At 32.2% G+C, this 21518-nt stretch overlaps 2 protein-coding genes across 3 annotated transcripts; both read left to right on the top strand.

Moving 5' to 3' along the window:
• The first annotated feature begins 435 nt into the window (after positions 1-435).
• LOC129916256 (NADH dehydrogenase [ubiquinone] 1 alpha subcomplex subunit 8) lies at positions 436-1476 on the top strand. The gene is made up of 4 exons (XM_055996105.1): positions 436-733; positions 863-1038; positions 1099-1189; positions 1258-1476. Exons 1-4 carry the CDS (start codon positions 605-607, stop codon positions 1387-1389), a joined length of 528 nt encoding a protein of 175 aa, XP_055852080.1. The 5' UTR covers positions 436-604; the 3' UTR covers positions 1390-1476.
• A 5284-nt stretch (positions 1477-6760) lies between these two features.
• Positions 6761-20453, top strand: LOC129915961 (probable serine/threonine-protein kinase DDB_G0282963). 2 transcript variants are annotated; one of them, XM_055995690.1, is made up of 6 exons: positions 6761-8194; positions 15593-15796; positions 15891-15999; positions 16076-16210; positions 16290-16870; positions 20225-20453. In XM_055995690.1, exons 1-6 carry the CDS (start codon positions 8095-8097, stop codon positions 20329-20331), a joined length of 1236 nt encoding a protein of 411 aa, XP_055851665.1. In that variant the 5' UTR covers positions 6761-8094; the 3' UTR covers positions 20332-20453. The 2 variants fall into 2 exon arrangements, with proteins under 2 accessions (XP_055851665.1, XP_055851664.1); XM_055995689.1 differs by lacking the exon at positions 20225-20453 and having other exon boundaries at positions 16290-17919.
• Positions 20454-21518: the final 1065 nt, after the last annotated feature.

Here is a 21518-nt window from a genome sequence, read left to right as displayed (position 1 = left end):
AATAGGGGTATTCACGATTCGATGCAAATGGTCTTGTATAGTTATAAAAGTGCAAAAGTGTAACATTTTCTTAAAATAAAACAACCAAATAAGACTACAATTTTTGTACACTCTTACACTTTTGCTATACCCCAACCCTATTGCAAAAATAAAATACAATGGTGCAAAATTTGTCTATTGTAGTTGTAGTAGTAGAAAACAAAATTTTGCATTTTTACACTTTTTGAAAAATGAAATGATCTCAAAGCAGTTTTACTATGATCAATAATATAACAAGTCAAATCGAAAATTAAAACAAAATAGATCCACCCTACTCAGGTTTTAAAAGTTTGAGATGCTGTGGAAATTTGCTAAGAAAGAGCAATTACTAAAAGTTTGATATTCACTGTGGTGAATTTCTTTTGTGTGTCCACCTTAACACTGAACGAAAGAAATTTGACGTACAATTTTATCTGTCAAAATTATTTAAGAAAAAGAAAATACTGAAAAAAAATTATATTTTTCAAAAATTCAGTAATTTTGAAAAATATAATCAATATCCTTATTGGGGAAACGATATAAATCAATAATTGGTTCAGTTATTTGGTCTTAATATCTCTTCAAAATGGTTATCACCAATGACATCCATCTACCCAGTGAGGAGGAACTTACAGTTCAGGAACTGAATCTATCCACTGCAGCCCTAAGAGCTGGCTCATTTCATCTTGGAAAGCATTGTGAATTTCAGAATAATGTAAGTTAGCAAAAAAAAAACATGAAACAATCATTCTACTGCTATATACAATAAATTATTGGGATCATTTCAAATTATGTAATAACCTAACCTCAACTAGCCAATATAAACGACAGTTTTTGTTCACAGGAATTCATGTTATGTCGACAAGAGCTAGACGATCCGAGAGCTTGCATTAACGAAGGCAAAGCTGTTACCGGTTGTGCTCTAGATTTCTTTCGCAAGGTAAAGAAAACTTGTTATGAAGAATTCATGCAATATGCAACTTGTCTAGACAAAAGCAGTGGTAACCAAGCTTTTGGACAGTAAGTCTCATTATTCTCACAATTCATTATAGAATTTATAACAATGTTATTTGCATTTAGCTGCCGCAAAACTCAAGGTGTTTTGGATAAATGTGTTTTGGATAATATGGGCATCGAAAGGCCAGATTTTGGATACTTTACTCGAGCAAGAGTTAGTATTTTTTTATTAATTTGATATAAGGGATTTATTTATTTAAGATGATTTGTTTAAATTTTTAGATTCACGCAACCGCACGTCCACCTCCACCACAAAAGGAAAAGACAGTCTATCCCGATGCAACTCCTGGTCTGCCAGACGATTTCCCAAGACCACCAGCCAAATATGGTTCCCGTTTCCACTTCCTCGAATAAGTTTGTTATAATTTATTGAGTAAGTATTTTTGTTGCAAAAGCAGAATTCCTTCGGGATTTCTTGAATAAAATTCACTTGATTAGAAATGTTTTGTGATTTTAAATTATCAGGACAGAAACCAGAAACAGAATAGATCATGAAAAGTGGGAATACTAGAATCTGTTCATTTAGTTTAATAACTGCATCATGATCGCTTTAAACACGCACGTTCAATTATTTGCTATGTACTTTCGTCCATCGGTCCTGCAACTCTTGCAATACAATCTGTAATCTATGAATGAATGAAAACTTCACAGTCAATAATTTATTGCTTTCTTTTCAAATTCTATTCATAACTATACAAAATTTAAATAGACTTACGGCCGATTTTTTCAATGAGTCCTAGCGATAATACTGGTCGTAGTACTTAAGTAAGTGTAGGTACTCAAATCGGGATCAAATCCTCTCTTCAATCAGGTACTAAACTTTAGAACTCTCAATTTAGAACGAGTACTAAGAAGTAAGTAGGAATCGGTACTAGGTAGCTCCTCAAAATCCAATCGTTAGTAGGTACTTAAATCGGTACCAAGTGATTTCTTCACACAAGCACTAACCTATAAGAATGTCAAATTTTTACTGAGTATTACGGCCATATTATTCACTAGTTTAAAAATACATCTGGGATCTCGATATAAAAAAATTTAGTTAGGACTCGGTACTAGTTAGATACCGAAAATCGGTACCGGTAGTCTAGCGGCCTTAATACTGGAATCAAAGCAATGGACATCATCCTTTTACACTTCAGAAAATTCCGATGTAGTGAGCTTAGAGTAAGCTACGATCTACAATCAGAGGCTCATCATAAGTGCATGTGTTAGTGGTTAGTAAATAACACATGCACAAAAAATATATACTACGATACAAAACTAACAATTAACATACATATATTACATTATAAAAATAATACAGACATTGAAAAACAATTACGATAGTGGTGCACTGGTCTGAAAACTTGTTATCAATCCCACCTTACTTATATTAAAGTCGATATAAGATGTGTTTAAGTTAAAAAGTTTACACATACGATTAAGAGGTTCATGTATGCCATAGTTTGTTCTATGAAAGTCAACGTGTAAAAGTTCAAAGCTTCGAAGGTGGTGAGTCCCTCCGCGATAATTAATCCCGATACAGGCTAACAAGATTGGAGCATCAATGTGTCCATTAAGAAGTTGATGGAGAAATATTAGGTCATTATTAACTCGTCTTTGATATAGAGTTTGAATCTGAAGAAGTTGGATCCTTTGTTCATATGGAGGCAGGTTATAAGGATCAGACCAAGGAAGTCCCTTTAGAGCGAATCTTATGAAATTATGTTGAATTGATTCAATACGGCTTTTGTGAATTTCATAAAATGGAGTCCAAACTTGCGAAGCATATTGAAGATGGGGTCGAACGTAACAATTATATAGGGGCCATTAAATTTTTTTGCCCAACGTTTTATAAAACCGAGCAGAAGATTAATTAAGAAGATATTGCAGAATTATTAATTTGTTTTATGTTGTTTCGCTTGACAATGAATCGACATAAGAATTTTTTGTGCCAACCCCATTATTTTTAAAAATATACAAATATTAAATTTACCAATAAATGAAATACAAAAACAAAAATTCCGCGTAAGAGAAGTAACTGAAAAAATATTTTTTTTATGCAGTTTGCTTGTGAAAACGAGTAGGTACACAGATAAACCAAAACCAAGTTATTCAGTAAAAATAAGCAAAAGATTCCACTATTGTACTTACACTTCTTATGCCAATGTTTCTTTAACTTAAATAATTCCTTATGAATAAAATTTTTCAAAATTTTGTTTTATAAAACTATAACATTTTTTGGCAATAGTATAAAATAAAAAAGAGGCAGTGTACACCGGTGGCATTCAATAGCAGAAGTAAATTCTTAGTAATTAAAAAAGGTTTGCTTTCAGTGATTAACAAGAGTAATTAAAAAAAAAAAACATCAATTCATACGAAATTTTATTAATATTTCCGTCTGTTAATGATCGAACAATAAATTCTTAAGTCGTTTTCTTTCACTCCAATGAGAGTACCCTTTTAGTACTTATTTTTGAACTTTTGATCGGCTCTAATGATCATACCTTGTCTTTTTATACCATGCCCCGGATTTACTCCACATTTTTAGTCAGATTTACACCGATTTGCACACACACTTATGAATTTGAAGTTTGACATTTTAAAATTTTGTTTGAAAAGTAAAAAATGCGAAAAGTTTTTTTTTTTAAACTCTTTTGTTATTAACAAAAACAACCATTATGAATATATTTTCTATTGCATTATATTCCGCCAGATATATTTCTTCCATTTTTTTTCGTTAATTCTTCACTTTTTCCAAAATGAAATTGAAAACCGAATAAAAAAAATTTTCAGCCAGTGTTCTTCAAAAAATACCAAAAGTAAAACTAAGTGCGCTTCTACACAAAGACGCAAAGCGCGAGACGCACATAAGAGGAAGGGAGAAATAAAGTTCGAAAAAAAAGGGAAGGAAGATTTTCTACCGTGAGTCTCCGGTAAAAAATTTTGTGACTCTGTTTGACGTTTCTCTTTGATCTTGTTCTTTTTTTTGCTGTTTTGTTTTATTTTATTTCGTCGGTCGCGCAGTCTTCTTCGTCGGTTGTGTATCATTTGCGTGTATAGTAACGTTTTTAATTTATTCAAAAGTTTTCGTTGCACATAGACCCCACTGGAGTTGTTTTTTTTTGTACATTTTGGTGTTTTTTTTTAGAATTAAAATACATAGTCTGCTTCTACACGAAGACGTAGACGCACAAGATGCACATAAGAGCAAAGGAGAAATCGATCTTTCTCTCTCCCTTGTGCATCTTGTGCGTCTACGTCTTCCTGTAGAAGTCATCATACGAAAACAAGAACAAAATATAACCAAAGAAAATAGCTGTCAAATTTGCGTCTTCAAAAAAATACTACGTGCGACGCACCGAAACGAAAATCAAAAGGAAATTCGAAGATAATTTCTGCGCCTTGCGTCTTCGTGTAGAAGCAGACTTATCAACGAACGCTTATTATGCTTCATATGTTATTAATATTAATTTTTTTTTTTTTCAATTCATAAAATTTTTCCTTAGGCCTGTTATCACTATTTTTTTCATGGAAATTATCCATTTTTGCCTTGTCACACACACAATTACAAAAAAAAAATGACTTTCATTATGTTCTTTCACTCCAGAAAAAAAAGTAAAAATTTAGAGTACTCCTTAATAGAGTGAAAGAAAACGACATTAAAGTAGTAAGACCTAGTACGCAGATCGAGCTAAATTTTAGGTCCCATACAAATTATAGAAAAAATTAAGTCGATTCTTCGATAATTTGTATGGGAGCTAAAAATAATGAATAAATTATTTGTTTTCGTTGTTTCTTAATAAAAGGTTTGTCACATTTTAATCAATAACCGTAACTCATTTGGAACTTTAAAAAAAATAATTACTCGGCTCTCGTTGGTTGTAGAGAGCCAGAGTTTGCTACAATTACATTTAAAGTTTATTGAGACTTTCTTTTAAATTTTTTTTAGTAATAATACTAACTTGTTGCTCACTTGGAATTGGTCTAGCTTATGCATAAATATATATAAAAAGATTTACAGTAGCGAGCAAAAAAATGGAAACGAAAGAGGTTTAAAGAGTTTTCAACAAGAACTAAGTTATTTTACATCGTATAACTACCAAGTTTGGCATATAATATTGAAACTGTTTTATTTTCATTAAACAGAGTCAATTTGTAGAATATTTTACTCCAAAACAATAATTTGGTCAAAACTTTTCCTAAATATGCGTTTTCAGCCGAGCAAAAAAAATGCAAATGTGTAAAAAACAATAAAGTATAATGATTTATTCATATTTTTTGTTTATATTTTTGGTGTTTTAGGTTCATATTTTATTAATTCAAACTAATATTTTGTTGGGAACCCTTTGTTAGAAACAATGGCGCATAATCTTTTTGGTATTGGGTCTTTTAAAGACTCTCATAAATTTGATGGTATTTGTTCCCATTCTGATCGAATTTTCTGTTCCAACGAATTCGACATGAGATAAAAATTTATTAGTGAGCTGACAAAGAATATTGGCGGAAGTGATAGGGTACTAGCACAGTAAAAAGTGATAGGGCTTTTAAGCAAGAAGTGCTCAAATGTGAAACTGACCACTTTGATGAACCTGACATTTGTTTTTCTATTATAAAACATTTTTGGGAACTATAAAGTTAAATCAATTTAACAAGAGTCTTCAAACAGTCAGCAACAATTTAGCTAATAAATTCATACGGAAATTAATTTAAACCCTGTGTTTTATTAAATTTTAAATTTGTATTTGTCATGTTCATCAAAGTGGGAGCTGTCAGATTTGGATTTGATAGATTCGCTTACATCATTGGGTGCGTTCACGTACCGATTCAAGGGTATCTGGATACCTTTGTGTTGTTGTAATCCCATATAAAATCTCAGCTGATCGTAAACATGTGTTGACAATCAAAAAAATCTTAAGGTATCCTAAAAATTTCTCGATTCTCTTGTATCTTATGGGAGATTTGAAGAACAGCTGTTTGTGTTTACAAACGTTCGGATACTTAGGTATCTTGGATAGGGTATCTGTGCGTACGTGAACGCACCCATTATTGACAAATGAGTAAAAACGCTCTATTTAATTTGGATTTTTTCTCTAGAGTTACGCACTGAAAAACGGAAAACAACGATATTTTTGTTTTGGAAAAGTATTCACAAATTGCAAAACATAAATGATAAAATAAAAACAAGCACATTTTGGAAAGGCATGCAATAACAAAATGAACAACAACAAACAAGTAATTTTTCCGCACACAATTTATATCGTCGGCAATTGTTTGTGTGCGAAAAAGAGGTGGATTCAATTTCGCTGTGTCTAACATCCTACTGCAGAGCGAAAACCAAAACGACTTTTTCGTTTACAATTCGTTTTGCTATTTTTAATGGAATATGGATTAAAAAAGAATCGGTCTCCTGAAAGTTTGAGGTTATTCATTTTTGAAAGGAATATAATTTTCAAGAAAAAATCCCATTAAATTTGATTTTTTCTTTGAAAGAAATTCAACATTAGTATTTCTGACATCACCCCAAGCCCAAAAATAAAACACATTTAAAATTTTTTTAAATTATAAAACTAAAATGTGCTACATCCTCTTACCCAACGCCAACATCATATAAACCCTTCACACAAATCACCCACTCTTTGAACACACTCCAAATCTCTCCACTGCCAACTGTCACTTATCTGTCAAAATTGTCAGCCATTTTTGGATCAAAACCCCTACTTCTCCTATCACATGATAGATGTCACTACAAAAAATCAAGACTAGAATCCAATCCAAAAGTCGATTCTAGTCCAAAAAAAAAAAATTAAATATACTTTGAACTGCGACTGCGATTCGCCGCAAAAGTAAAAAAATAAATTTTAATCTCTCAACTATTCTTCTGCGATTAAAGTTTAGTTTATATATTATCGGCCCAAAAAATACATTAAATTAAACACCATTTTAATCATTATAAAAGAAACCCTTAAAATGTCACCACAATAATAGCATATAACGAGATGGAGGCGAATCTCAGTCTCAGCCCCAGCCAAGCGACGACACGGACACCAGCAATAGACAGGGACAGGCTGGTCAGGGATATTATTTCTCTACTAATCTACCCAACAGCAGCCCCCGCAATCGCAATAATATAAAAGTTTTTTAATACAAAAAAAAGTTAAAAAAAAACTCCCTAAAATATTATTATATTCCGTCAATCATGTTGCTGTCGCCATTCCTGTCGACGTCGCAATTGCCAGGCAACCTCGGTAATTTGGATAGTATTTGACTCGCTCGCGATTTACGTTTTTTTTGAGTCAACAACTAGCAACTAGCAATCAGTACGCATATTACAGAATTTCAGACATTTTGTAAATATATTTATCACATCAGCGCAATAATTCATAGTTTCTTTCGTTTTTTGGTTTGGACATCGTCGTTGTACTCGTCGTCGTCGTCTTCGTTCGTTGTCATTGCCTAGAAAGAGAAGAAACTAATTGCATAACACATATTTGTGGCTGTTGTGTGGTGTGGTACTATTCGGATTCGGGTTGTTTTTTTTGTGTGTTTCTTCTGTTTCTGTGTTGTTTGCTCTCGGCTCTAGTAGTTTTGCTTTTGGGGCTTTCGCGGTGGTTGCCTCTTCTTGATTTGGTCGGTTTTTCGGCTTTTTGGTTATAGAGTTCGATATCCAATCCATTTTGTTGGTTCAATTGGGGGGGAGGGAAAAGGGAAGGAAATTGATTTGTTATTGCTGCGCTCTGCGCGGTGGAGGCAACACCACACGGCCACAACCTGGACAGCTACAGCCGCTGCCAGCGGAAAGTAGCCGTAGCTAAATTAAGGGAATACAATCCACAATTATCAAAGGCACAGATAAATCTAAAGCTACAGTATAACTTGCCGCAGAAGCACAAGCAGCAATCTGTGTTTGAGGTTGAAGAGATTGAGAAGATTGTGTTAAAATTGACACAACAGCAGCAGCTCAACGACGAGGACGAGGAGAGCGAGCGAGCTAGAGCGAGAGCGACGTCGTCGACATCATTTCGAAAACGTCCCATCGCCATCGCATCCCATTGATTCCGCAGTCATAGTCGAGAGGACATGGCCGTGTTTTTGATCAACATCTGCAAATTCAATGGCTGCGGAATCACATTTCCTAGTTTGGGTGATTTGATCCAGCACATCGAGGATACTCACATTGGTAAGTAGTTTACCTTTTTTTAAACTTTATTTAATAACTATTCTATCTTCTTTATTATTTTGTGAATGGAATTGGGAATCTTGTTGGGAGGGGCTGCAGCACTATTCTGTGTGTTGTGTGTTTGGGGTCAGTGGTTTTTTTTTTATGATTTTGTGATTGTTGCAATAACACTCATAGCACAATAACAGGCAGATCTATCTTTTTCCTATATGGTTGCTAATTAATTTAATTGATATTTGATATTATTGGCTTTTATTGAGAAGAGAGATATGTGGGGGAACGAATATATGAGACGGGGTAGTAGGCAGGCAAGTTAGGCACACCACAATTTACCTATACACACCAACAAACGAAGTGTGTGCATTCGTGTGTGTCTATTAACAAACATGCAGGTATACAAGAGCACCTCGTGAGTTGTGTCGTGAGCAAGCGCTAAAAGAACTCGATGGAATAGATAAAGCTAAATCAAATAATAATAATAATCTAGGTATATGAATCAACAACCAAGTTTTTTTTAGGTATTTATTTGTTACTAAGTTTAAGTAACCTTTTAAGATAGTTAAAGGTAAATTATAGTATGTTTTGATTTGAAAAAAGGGTGAATCCCACAATTATTATGTTCCAGCTCTCCAGATTGTATTAATATTGGGATTGGAATTCTCATTTCGCATGTGCATCATCACCACTCAACTCGACTCGACGACACTCGGTTAGGTTACATTAAAATAAACACCGAATTCAGCATTTTATTGATTTCTTGAGAATTTATGTAGATGTATGTAGATGTGTGGGTTTATAGGGTTAGTGGTGTTTGCTCTGCAATCAGCTGCTTGATAATGATTATTTTTTTTTTTATGGAATTCCTACTTAGTTCATACAATATGATGTTAATTAATATGATATGGTTGAATTGTAAAATAAATGTCTCATTGCAACTCCAGGTATATTACATAAATTTAATAGAATTCCAATACATAGATACGTACCTACTAACTTAGGTGGTAGATACAATTATTTTGTTTTAATTTAAAAAAAGTTACAAGATTTTTGTGTTTACACACTTACTTACTTACTTACCATTCATAACGATTGTTAGGTAAAATGTTGATGGGGTTAATAAGATAACAAGATGGAATCACTTTTTCTGAATGTAATAGGAAAATACATAATGTACATTAGTTACATATGTTTTCAATAAGAAATTAGAACATTTAAATGCTTACTAAAAAATAATAAATTTATTTAAAATGCATGGAATTGGAAAACTATCCATCTTAGTCGAAATTAAACCTACTTATTTCGTAATTGGTTTTTGAAAGTTATTTTTTTTTTTGTTCCAGATTTTGAGCATGCAAATTGATCTGTCCTAATTTTGTTTCACTTGAATTAAATTTATTTACAAAAAATAAAAGCAAATAATGATTTTGTTTAAATTGAATGGCGAATGATGATGATAAATCGCATTTCATAACATTCAAATTAAAATACGTAGAAACCTTAGTCAGAATATTGTAGGTAGGTAGGTACTCCGATTACAATATTGTGATAGAGATTAATACATGTATAATAATAAACTGGTATCTTTTGAGACATAAACATACATACAGTTATAGTAAATAACTTATTTAAAGAATAAAATAAAAACAAGAATTCTTTAAAAAGTTGGTTGCACTCTGAGTGTTTGGTTTTTTTGTCAGATAGACAATTTTCATGATTTTGGACCCTATTGAGATATTATAAGGGTTGAATATGTCCAAATCACTGCACTAACAAAAATAAATTACTTAAACATTGAAATTGAACACTATATGTAGTTAAGTTTAATATATGTATTGTTTTTGATTTGAATAAATCAGATGATTTAGCTGCAAAATTAACGAGCTACATGCAATATATGCAATAAAAATTAACTTAAGCTCTTATCTCACTTTTCAGTAAATTTTCTTCAGATCTATCTTATTTTCTTGAGATAGATCTCTAGAAAATATACTGAAAAGGGAGATAGAGCTTAAGCTCATTCTTTTTGCATATGAGCCATGATGTCATTATTACCAATTACACCAGTACTTGGATTATAACCTTGAGCCAAAACTTCCAAACCTCATTCTCGCTATAAAATCCCTTTATTTCCTTGGGCGCTGCTTTCGCTTACTACGGTGCGGTGTTCTTCTGTTGTTTTTGTTTGTACTCAAAAACTTTAGTCTGTCTTTGCAGAACCGGTTTGTAACCTTTCTATTTAGCTGCATATGCTTGCCTACATTCAATATCAAACCAGGGGTTTCGTTAGAGTGGCCTAGTCTTCTTGGCAATGTTGCAAATGGTTCTCTATACTTCTGCTGGCGGCGTAGGCGAAATCGGAAAAAGGCCCGGCAATATATTGCGATTGTAGTCTACGACTTGGGACAGTATTTCTTTTTCTTGGTGTTGGTCTGGATATCCACATCCGAGCATTGGCTACTACCACGTGGTAGTCACAGTCAAAGTTGGCTGGTTGGAACGTTTGTACGTTCATAATACTGGAGGAATGTCAACCATCGATCTAAATAAATATAGTTCTGGTTTACGGTTGGTTGATCTGGAGATTCCGATTTCCCTTTATGAATGTTAAGATGCGGGAATCGCGTACTAGATATGACAATATTTTGCCCGGAAATAAAGTCGACTAGCCTGAATCCTTTATGTTTATCGGAAGATGAAGACTTCTTTTCAAATATAAGATTTAAGTTGGTGAATTAAGCCTTGATGCGAATCGTGGTGAGGCGCTCACTGCCGCAGTTTAAACTCATGACGTTCCGCCTAAGTCTGCCTCCTAAGATGCATCCAAATGAACTCTGTTGCCTGTAGTGGCAGTCGTGGTGTTTTAGCTTTTTTCTGCCCGACCCTTTAAATCGCACTACTCCTAGGCGGATTGTTATTTCGACGGCAAGAGCCCTTAACCTGGAGGTCCATGTCCTTTAATAACTGCAAGAACGGGAGGTTGGCCAAGCCTCTAATGTGTCCACTATGTAGTTTACCTTTACTGTAAATGTAGGGTAAGATTTTCATTCGCTGTCGCATAGATCCAGGGAGAAGTTCCTTATTGGAAAAACATCTCGTTTCCTAAAACCAACAACTTTCTCCTAGAGTTTTACCCAATCTTAGATTGAGGTATTAGGCACTCGATGTTCACCACGGGAAGGAGAGGGTAGGATTTGTGGGTTTTTAAAATAACCTGTGGACGCTTGTGTCCATTTAAATACACAATTTCAATAACAATAAATTCAGTTGACAATGTTGAACAACGTTCAAAACGCATGATAATAATTGATAACAGCGGAGGTGAAGATGCTTTGGATGACAGCAGGAGAAGCACCTAGAGAGAAGCAATACAATATGAGAAAGGGAACCTCACAGATGGTGTCTTAGGACCAGTGAAGTTGGAGTGTTATGAGCTCAGTCGATATCATACAAATAATAAAAAGAATGAATGAACGCTATTAGTCAATCATTTCCTTTTTTAAGTTTCTCGAATATTTTAAATTGCCTCGATTCCTAGTTTACTATCCATTGAAAACCAATGGTGCGCTGTGACCTCTGAGATATACATATTTTCATTTCCCGTGCTAGTGCTAGAAACAGTGGTTGAATAAATTGCAAATCAGGGCAACAAATTCTGATAGCATTGTTGTAACTTCGGATAAGTTCCAGCTGAGAAAGTGAAAGAAAAACTTCGTTTCGTTTGCCTGGCAGCGAGACAACCTAATGTAATAGTCCAAAAGAAAAAATAACTACTCTACTAAAACATTGTAGGCACTTTACAAGAATTGCCAACGGCTTTGGAAAAGTACGTACATATAATGGATCCCACAAGAAAGAATACTGTCGTAAATATTATTTTAGTGATAAGCGATATGCGTTCCCAAATAGCTTAAAAAGTAGAAATTCAGTGTATTCTTGCACCTGAAATGAAACGCTTGAATTACGCGAGTTCTTGTTTTTTCAAAAGACCACCATATTAAAAAAAAGGTGTCGAAAAAAGCATAAATCCTATAGCTAAGGTGGAAGTAATTTTGTTTTTTTTTTTTTAGTTGTCGAAACCTATACATATTTATACTCCTATGCACCTACCCTGTAGAGGAAGTTAAAAGTAAAAATATCCTAAAGCTAAATATGTACAATCCAACTTGCGTGTAATTTATTTTCCCCCCTTGTAAGGAATATTATATATACGAGTATATCAATATGTACATATTTTGATTAAATTGTAACGATATCGGTAAGGATATTATTACACAACCCTCATACATAAACACACACACAAAACATAATTGGTTTACACGTGTGATTTAGAATATTTGAATAGGTAGGTAATAAATAAATGATAGATGGAAAAGACAATAAGCGTTGTTAGTCTCACACATATCTACGCATATTAAAATTGAAAGTTCTATTTATGGTTTATAATCGAAAATTGTTTGAAGGGAATTAGATTAATGTATCGAAATTACTGAGTACATTATCAATTCATATGTTTTTTAAAGGTATATTATCCCTGGGGTAGTTAAATTTATAAGAGATTTACCTCTGTCCGATATCAATTCATTAGTACCTAATGACTTGAAAACTTTTTATTTGCTATAGGTATAGGACATGTATTTGTATCGTGTCAAAAAAAAAAAAAAAACAAAATCAACTTTACCTTTATGAGGAAGTCTAAAAAAAGTGCTTTTCGTCATGCCGTCCGTAGCTCTATGCGTTTGTGTAAGAAAGTTAGAATTTTACTCAAATTCCTTTAGGCCCTTCTAGAGCAAAAAACTTTCTTGGAGTTTTAGTACAATTTTCATCCGTTAATTCGTGATTATTGGTTTGAAATACAGTAAAAATATTTGTGTAGGAGATTCGACGTCGTCATATCAGTCAATCACGTTCATTTTTCGACGGGAATGGCCTCACTCAATATTTGCTCTGACCTATTTTAATAACAACTTCAATGCCCCCATACAAACTGATTAAATCTATAGCCAGAACTGACGAAATTGTAATGGGACCACACTGCAGGCACCAGCTTTCCAATACAAAAAGAATGATCAAAATTGGTTCACTCAGTCCAAAGTTATAAGGTAACAATAAAAAAAAAAAATTTCAGACGAATTAGATACCTCCTCTTTTTTGGGAGTCGATAAAAAATGTCGCAACGTTCGTAACCTTAACTTTAACCTTTACGTCCCATGAATAACATTTGATACATATAACTTTTCTTGTACCGTGTTTTCAGCGTTCATGAATATTATTTGATTCAAATTCAAGAAATGTTCTATTTCCCTATACAAACAGAAGCGTCTCTTTCAGTTTTTTTAGATTTACTCAGATTTAAAGTAAAATCGTTTTTTGATCTCACTCAATATTAGCTCTAAGGTATTTTAAGACCATTCGTCCTGAAGAACACGTTTTTAATCACTCTTCGTCCTGATATCATTTCTTTTTTTTTAGTAGGGTGCTCATATGAATATATTCGATCTCATTTAAATCTTGCGATTGTGGCGGCGTTTTTAAACGGATTTGGACTTGTGATTTACACCCAACTTTCAGCAGATTCTTGCAGGTTGTTCCTTATAATTTTTGAATAACCAAGTCTATTCTGACGCCAGATGCTGCCTTAACCATTATAAAATACGTCGTTTCGATATGATACTGAGTCTAATTTTCTATTCGGTTTGACAACAACGAATATAGTACACTGAAGTAGTATACCCGTTTAGAGACGGCAAATGAATGGACCTCCATTGGAGATTTTAGTCAAAATTACCGTTACAATGATCAAACAATTACGCCCATATTATTGACAAATTTTAAAACAAGTTTTATAGAAAAACATGTTTTGTGACAACTTCGACCAGTTGGAAACCAAAATTTTACTTCAGATTTTGTCTTCTAGATGTCAAAACTCATCAAAGTACCAAGTTTGGGAAAAATTTGCAACTTCTTACATTCACTTTACATGCTTTGAGATAAAACTTGTTTTGAAATTAGTGAATAATATGACAGTTAAACAAAAGCATAAACATAATCGAAACTTGTTTGAATGTGAATGGATTTAGTTAAAAAAAATTTTTTTATTTAGTTGACAATTAATTTTTAGTTTTAAACAAATTCGATTTGTAACTTCGCAACATTTGTTTGTACTTTTGACCTTTTTCCACATTGCATTTAACTTGTTCATTCAATCAACAATCAAGCTCATTTTAAATACATTCGAAATTCTAGTAGTTGTACTTTAAACCTTCATTTATAAATACTGCTTCATAAGTTACATACTTATGTATGTAGGAATATAATTACTATTTGAGAAAATGAATGAATAATAATATTTAATTCTTGACAGTATACTGAGAATTATCTGTGTTGTTTTGGGAAAATATGACGTGAGATGTTTTATCAATAAAAGTAGTAAAAATCTTTTAAAATATTGGAATATACACCGATTGGTACAGTGTTCATATTTAAATAAAACAAAGTTTATTTAGCAGTCATTAAACTGATATTTTTTTTTTTTTTAATTAATCATGTTTCTCTCAGAAAGCGAAGATACATGAAACTATCAGGCAAGTTTCAGAGATATGGCCTTAACTACAACGTGTTAATCGGCCTTACCGAGGTAACCGTCGGAGCGGAAACTTGCCCGACTTCATACTAATCAGAAAGTTTTAACCTGTGGGAAGCACACCTCGAAGCATGATTCGTATAAAATCGGACAATTTTCCGTTCCGACGGATACCTTTCTTGGGTCGAATAATTTATTTACAAAATGTAAAATTTCGAAGGAAGCTCTTCTTATTCCCATTATCATTTTGATTTCAAGTGGAACCAGAGCCATACTACTTTGCTATGGAAGTAAAACTTAACCGTCAGAAAGTGTCTTTATTTAAGATTATACCATTTTTGAGAGTAGCTTTATGGGATGTCGTTATACTAGCCCTAATTTCCACCTTTGTTTCTGTATATTCTTTTACATTATAAATCGCATGTGAGCTGTATAACCCATACACAATTTTTGTTCCCAAATGATGGCATAGTTTTTCAATCACATTTTCAACTCTAAGCTTATAATCATACATTTAAGATACTCGAACTTTTAACACTAACTGCCTGACAATAATTCGATTTGAGCTCATATCACAGGCGAACAGACGTCTACTAAATTGCTCCGGGTAGCACAGGTTCCCGTATTTCTACTAAAATAATTTGGGTTTGTGAACCACAAAACTTCTTTTTGTTTAATTCTTTATTATTAAACGCATATATACCCTTTCTTTGTTAATCTCAGTTGGAACAGACGTCTTTAATTATTCATCATTAAACATTTTCTTTTAAAAGCATTTTTAAAGTTCATATTTTAAATCAATTTTCAATTATTTACAGATTATGATCCAAAAGTTGTTGAACAAAAAGAACAAGCACAACCTGCTTGTTTGCCTCTCAGCTATGTACTGCGTTTCATATCGGATGCAGCCCGTAAAGAGAGCCCATTTTTGGGCTCCTCTGGGGTGGAGCTCAAACGAAAGCTGGCTATCAAACATCACAGCTACAGCTTATCGTCTTCGAATCGCAGCAACACACCAACTGGTTCGTCAAATTGTGTTCTTTTTTTCTATCATTACAAATTGAAGACATCTCTTATGACAGTGTTTAAAACAAACTGAGCTTATTTAATCAACAGGTAGTGAACTGGACGAAGATGAAATGATTGTCTCTGAGTCGGAGGATAGTAATGATTCTTGGACTACAGAGGAATTCAGTTCAGAGTTCATTATGAGATATGGGAGCAGGTGAATGCTCACAAAAACTGTAAATGAATCTTTTATATATAAAATGTCTTTTTTCGAATTATTTGCAATGCAAAAGGCATTCCGGATCGAGTAATGGGACACCAGGGAATGAGAAACCATTCGCATGTCCTGTTCCCGGATGTAAGAAGCGATACAAGAATGTCAATGGCATAAAGTATCACTCGAAGAACGGCCACAAAAAGGATGGCAAGTAAGTACAAACTTAAAAATACAAAGTCTTTAAAAAAACTTAAGACGATGCTTGTAATTGAATTTTTGTTGTAAAACAGAGTTCGCAAGGGTTACAAGTGTCACTGTGGCAAGAGCTACAAAACTGCCCAAGGACTGAAGAGCCATGCACTGGTGGCACACAATGCGTCACCGGATAATGTTACCAACGTTATGGTGCGCAGCACATCACCCTCACAGTCGCTAGGCTCACTTAGTCCATCGAGTATCAGCAACATGTCCAGCAGCAATGGCAGCTGTAACAACATTAACCAGAGCACGAACGGTAACTGCATTACTCAGGCACCACCGCCACCTTCAATTCAACAGCAACAAAGTCAACAACAGTCCACACAGATTAACCATTTGACGAATGGCGGCGGCAGTATACAGCAACAACAACAACAGCATACGTCTGTTGCCACCACAAATAACATCAATCAATCTGTTGCGGGTTCTGCGGTTGCTGCTACCAATCATTTAATGCGCGGCAACATTGGTCTCATCTCCATTAAGTCATCATCCAAGCCCAATACGACGAATCTTATCGCGGCCAATGTAACAGCCAGTAAGATTCTGAAACTAGCAGCGGCATCAGCTGCTGCAAACAACAATGAAAGTACCACAGCAATTTTGGAAAACGGTAAATTAAAATTTGAAGCATGCACCACCGCTACCACATCGACGACAACGCCAACAGCCAAAACAATGACTCTACCAAATTTAGTTAATTTGGGTATTCTAACACCTGCCACCTCACCAAATAACAAATCACAACAACATACAACAACATTTCAGACTTCTTCGGGTGGCACAGTAACCACTTGTGGTGGTGTTAGCGTTTTGAGCACTTTAAATTTAAATAATTCATCTTCCTCCTCTTCTGTTTCCTGCACGGCTTCCTCTGCCACATTATCTCAATCTCAATCGCTTAGTAATCAGAATAATAACATAACTAGTCTAAGTCCAAATAATAATAATGGTCAACACGATCAAAACAACACTTCGCTTCCGCTAACTCCGATTAGTCCAAATATTGTGCAACAAGCTCAAAAAACTGTTACTGTTGCCTCAGTTGCTACTGGCACAACCAATGGCGGAGGCTTAACTATCAGTACTAATAGTATTGTTGGCAGTATTCATTTAGCGACCACTTCGGGTAGTCTTGAAGAGACGTAGCCTATACTCAAGACATTACTTATGCGAAGAAAGACATAGATTTTTTTATTTGTTTATTTCACATAATACAAACTAAAATATAATTAACTTAAATTCTATTATTCAAAGATTGCGAACATTTTGTGCAAGCTTTAATCATACATAAAATATATATAAATATATATATGCTATACCCTTAGTAGAACAAAAATATATATAAAAAAAAATAAGTAAAGTATACTAAAACCAAAAAAAAAAAAAAACAAGCTTTCAGCATGCTCACACATATACGTATGAAATAAAATAGCACTTTAAATGGGTTGAATTGAAATATAATAATTAAACAAAATTATAGTCCAAGAAAATTAAAATAAAAATCGGCAATACAAGAGGCCAATTAGTTCAGGTACCTAATATGAATTAATTTATTATTATTAATTTGTTAGTTAGGTATTTTGCCGTATAATATTACCAAATGTACTAAATGAGATTCAAAAGTATATATTTTGAAAACAATCAAACCGTAAACCATGTTCAAAAATCAAAACCCTTTCTAATTGTTAGTATTAAATTATTTCTGGAACTGGCTATTTTTGTTTTATTTTAAAGAACTCTTTAAAGCCAAGATCTCATTTTAAAGTTCTACGAATTTATAAGCAGACTATTTTTCTGTATTTTCGTTTGGTTTCATGGTTTTTCTTTTTTTACTTGCTGGACTTTTAGGCTTTTTGTTTTCTTTTTATGAAAACAATCAGTAACACCAGAAAATGCACAGGTTTAACGCAGGCCACCTGAACTTAAGTTCTGAATTTTAAGATACTCTGATTGTTTAGAACCACATGTCACCAATCTCTTTGTGACATCTGATTAAACAAAGCTCTTAAAAACTCAGAAGTTAAGTTCATGTGGTCTTCATTGAACCCGGCCAATGAATTTCAAGAAAGTCATAGGGTTTAACATTGGTTCATCTCGTTACAACAGTTATGTTGTCTTTTACGCACAAAACATTGCCACGGTGTGTTTGTTTTAAAATTGAAATAACAAAAACTGGGTTCAAGTGCGTTATGAGCAACAACAATTTAACTAAAATGAATGCTATCTTTTCAACTTAGGTATGAATAATTCTCTTGGACTATTTTAAGGTCAAGTAAGAAGTTGTGTGCTGCACGTTAATTAAATTTTCTTTGTACGACTACAAAGACTAAATTTTTAAATTCGAAAAATGTTTACTTACATTTTTGAAAATAGTACTGCACCAATAAACAATTTGTTTTTAAGAAAATATCCTAATATTAAAATAATAATGAATGAATTAAAAATTAATGTCGGATATTTTTAATTTTTAATCTTTTTTTTTGTTTCAACTGAGAAGAACTATTTTGGAAAACGATTATCAAAAGCATTTATGCATTATGATAACGGTTTTCAGAGCATACATTTTAAACATGATAAAATTGCAGTTTTGAGCTTGTTATCATTTTGCCACTCAGTATTTTGACCATCTAATTTTAGATTGTTATAAGTCTTTCTACATTTTTTATCTTTAGAAGCTACCAAAGGTGATTTCTATTGAAACCATGCCCGAAATACTACCAGACAGGTCCAATACTTCAATTTTTTCATTGAGGAGGCACTCAAACTTTATGGCAAGGATGTAATTTTGCATCAAAATAGAAACTTCAGGCCTCAAACACCAATTCTGAATCCGTAGAATCAAAACGTTCTCAATCTGCTTTTTGCGTAATGGTTATGACTTTCAAACTTAATGGCAAGGATCTAATTTTGCATCAAAATAGAAACTTAAGGCCTCAAAAAGCATTTTTGAATTCGTAGAATCAAAACGTTCCCAAGCTCTTTTTTTGGTTAAGATGCTCTCCACATCATAAAAAGCACCTAATCCTTTCCTTTTAAAAAGCAGAATAGCCCATCATGCATGGGAAAAAATAGACGAACCATCGGTTAATTTTTTATCAACACTGATCTCCGCCAAAAATACATTTTCTGACTTAAAAGTCACGATACAATAAAAATAAGTTGGCACTTATTTTATTTTATAAATCATGTATTATAATTTTACTTGAGTGCAGTATTATTTGTTTTATTTTTTTTTTTGTCTTTTATCTCGTCATAAAAATCCTTGCTGATTATTTTTTAAGCGAAAAAAAAGGTTTAATCTCTAAATTATTCGCAAAATTACAGCACAATAACTATGAAATTAAATTTCAGAATTTTTAAGATCAATAAATGATGATACTGACCCTAACTAAAGTATTAAATAATTAGTTTAATTATAGATAGTTACGCTTAAAAGAAAATAAAAAAAAAAACTATTAAAAACTAAAAAAAATAAAAAATTAGAAAAATATTTGGAAAAAAACTTCGTGTTAGTAATAAATTAGTGCAATATTTATCAACTCTTTTTTTTAATAATATACTATAAATACCTACATATTATATATTTTATATTATTTTTTTTTTTTTTTTTTCAATTTCATGCAAAGGACACTTCATTGTATTTTGTCCTCATTTTCTTATGTTTTTTTCGTTTTGAATTTCATTTGTCTGTCTTCCTTTTTTTTTGTACTCATAGCGGAAAGAAGCTGCAAGCCACTATTAAAACGTGAAGCAACTTTTTTCCGGTCTACTACCCTCAAAGTTTATTTCTATTTTTCTTTTATCACACTCCTATTTTTTTTTTGTGTTGGTTTAAGTTCCACAATAATATAATTGTTTGTTTGTATTTATTTATTTATGTATTCCATAATATTTTCTTTACTTTTTAAGCTTCACGTTTTTATTTTCTAAACAAAACAAAAACAACAAATATATATTTTTGCAGAGAGCCCCCTGCCTCATGGGAGTATAATTCATTCGAAAACAAATGCCACCCCTTTTGCTACAGAAAGTATCGGCTCTGAGCAATGTGAACAACCTTTGTCATGTTAATTTTTTTTTATTATTATTTTAATTTTTCGTTTATATATATATATTATTATTATCATTTCTTTTTTTGTTGTTTTAAATTATAATGATGTAGTTATATTATTTGAAAAAAAAAAACAAAACAATACACGTATTTATATATATAACTTTCGAAAAGTTCTTATTTATTTCTGTATAAAATAATATAAAATCAATTATGTTGATTGATTTATTATAATATTGTATATATTTTTGTTTCCATTCATGTTTGTTTCATTTTTTTTTATTTTCCTTTTTTTAATCTATAATTCGCAAAATAATGTATACACATAAATTGAAAAAAAAAAAACAAAAAAAAAGAGCTTTATAATGTGTATATGGCAAAAAAAAATGGGAACCCTCCCTAAATTGTATTATCCTTAAATATTAATAATAATTAAAGAAAATAATAGGCAAATTTACACTAACACTAATGAAAAAGAAACTATTCTTATTTTCTGTGTTGTTACATTGGAAATTAACAAAAACCTTATAATTATAATTGTATAAAAAAATGTAATTTTCTGAAGGGTTATATTCTTCACCTAGTCACTATTTTAGTAGGTAAATCAAAACAAACAATAAAAAAAATTACTGAAATTAGGCGTATTCCCATGTATTGTATTATTGTTAGAGTTTAATTATTATATTTTTTTTTTATATTTAACAGGCCGAACAAAATTATGTTGACTCTCAATATCTTATTACTACCCTTTTTTATTTTCTTTGTGGTTTTTTCTATCATAGTTTAAAAAACTTGGCTGATAATTTTTTAATATTTTATTCAATAATAAATTAAAAAAAAAGGAAAAAAATATAATTCGTGACGGATGATGAACCGCTGTTTCCTTCAAATTATAAACATAAAATAAAAACACACACAATATTAAGAATAATTAAATAAAAATGCATTGTTTTCATTATAATTAAAAATTAAAAAAAAAAAAAACCTAAAGAAAACATTGAACAAATTATTGAAATAACCATAACAGAAAGAAAAATACAAAAAAAAACCTAAATAATTAAACGTTGTTGTATATTTTTAATTTAAGCTAAATTTAAAAGTTTCATAAAATAAATAAAAATAATTATTTGAAAAAAAGGAAGAAAAAAATATAAAAAAAAAATTCATCTTAAATAAGACTGCTGTATTGTTCGTATATAATAATAAT

Source organism: Episyrphus balteatus, chromosome 3 (assembly GCF_945859705.1).
Source record: "Episyrphus balteatus chromosome 3, idEpiBalt1.1, whole genome shotgun sequence".
Classification (NCBI taxonomy): Eukaryota; Metazoa; Arthropoda; class Insecta; order Diptera; family Syrphidae; genus Episyrphus; species Episyrphus balteatus.
This window is presented reverse-complemented; position numbering and strand designations above follow the sequence as displayed.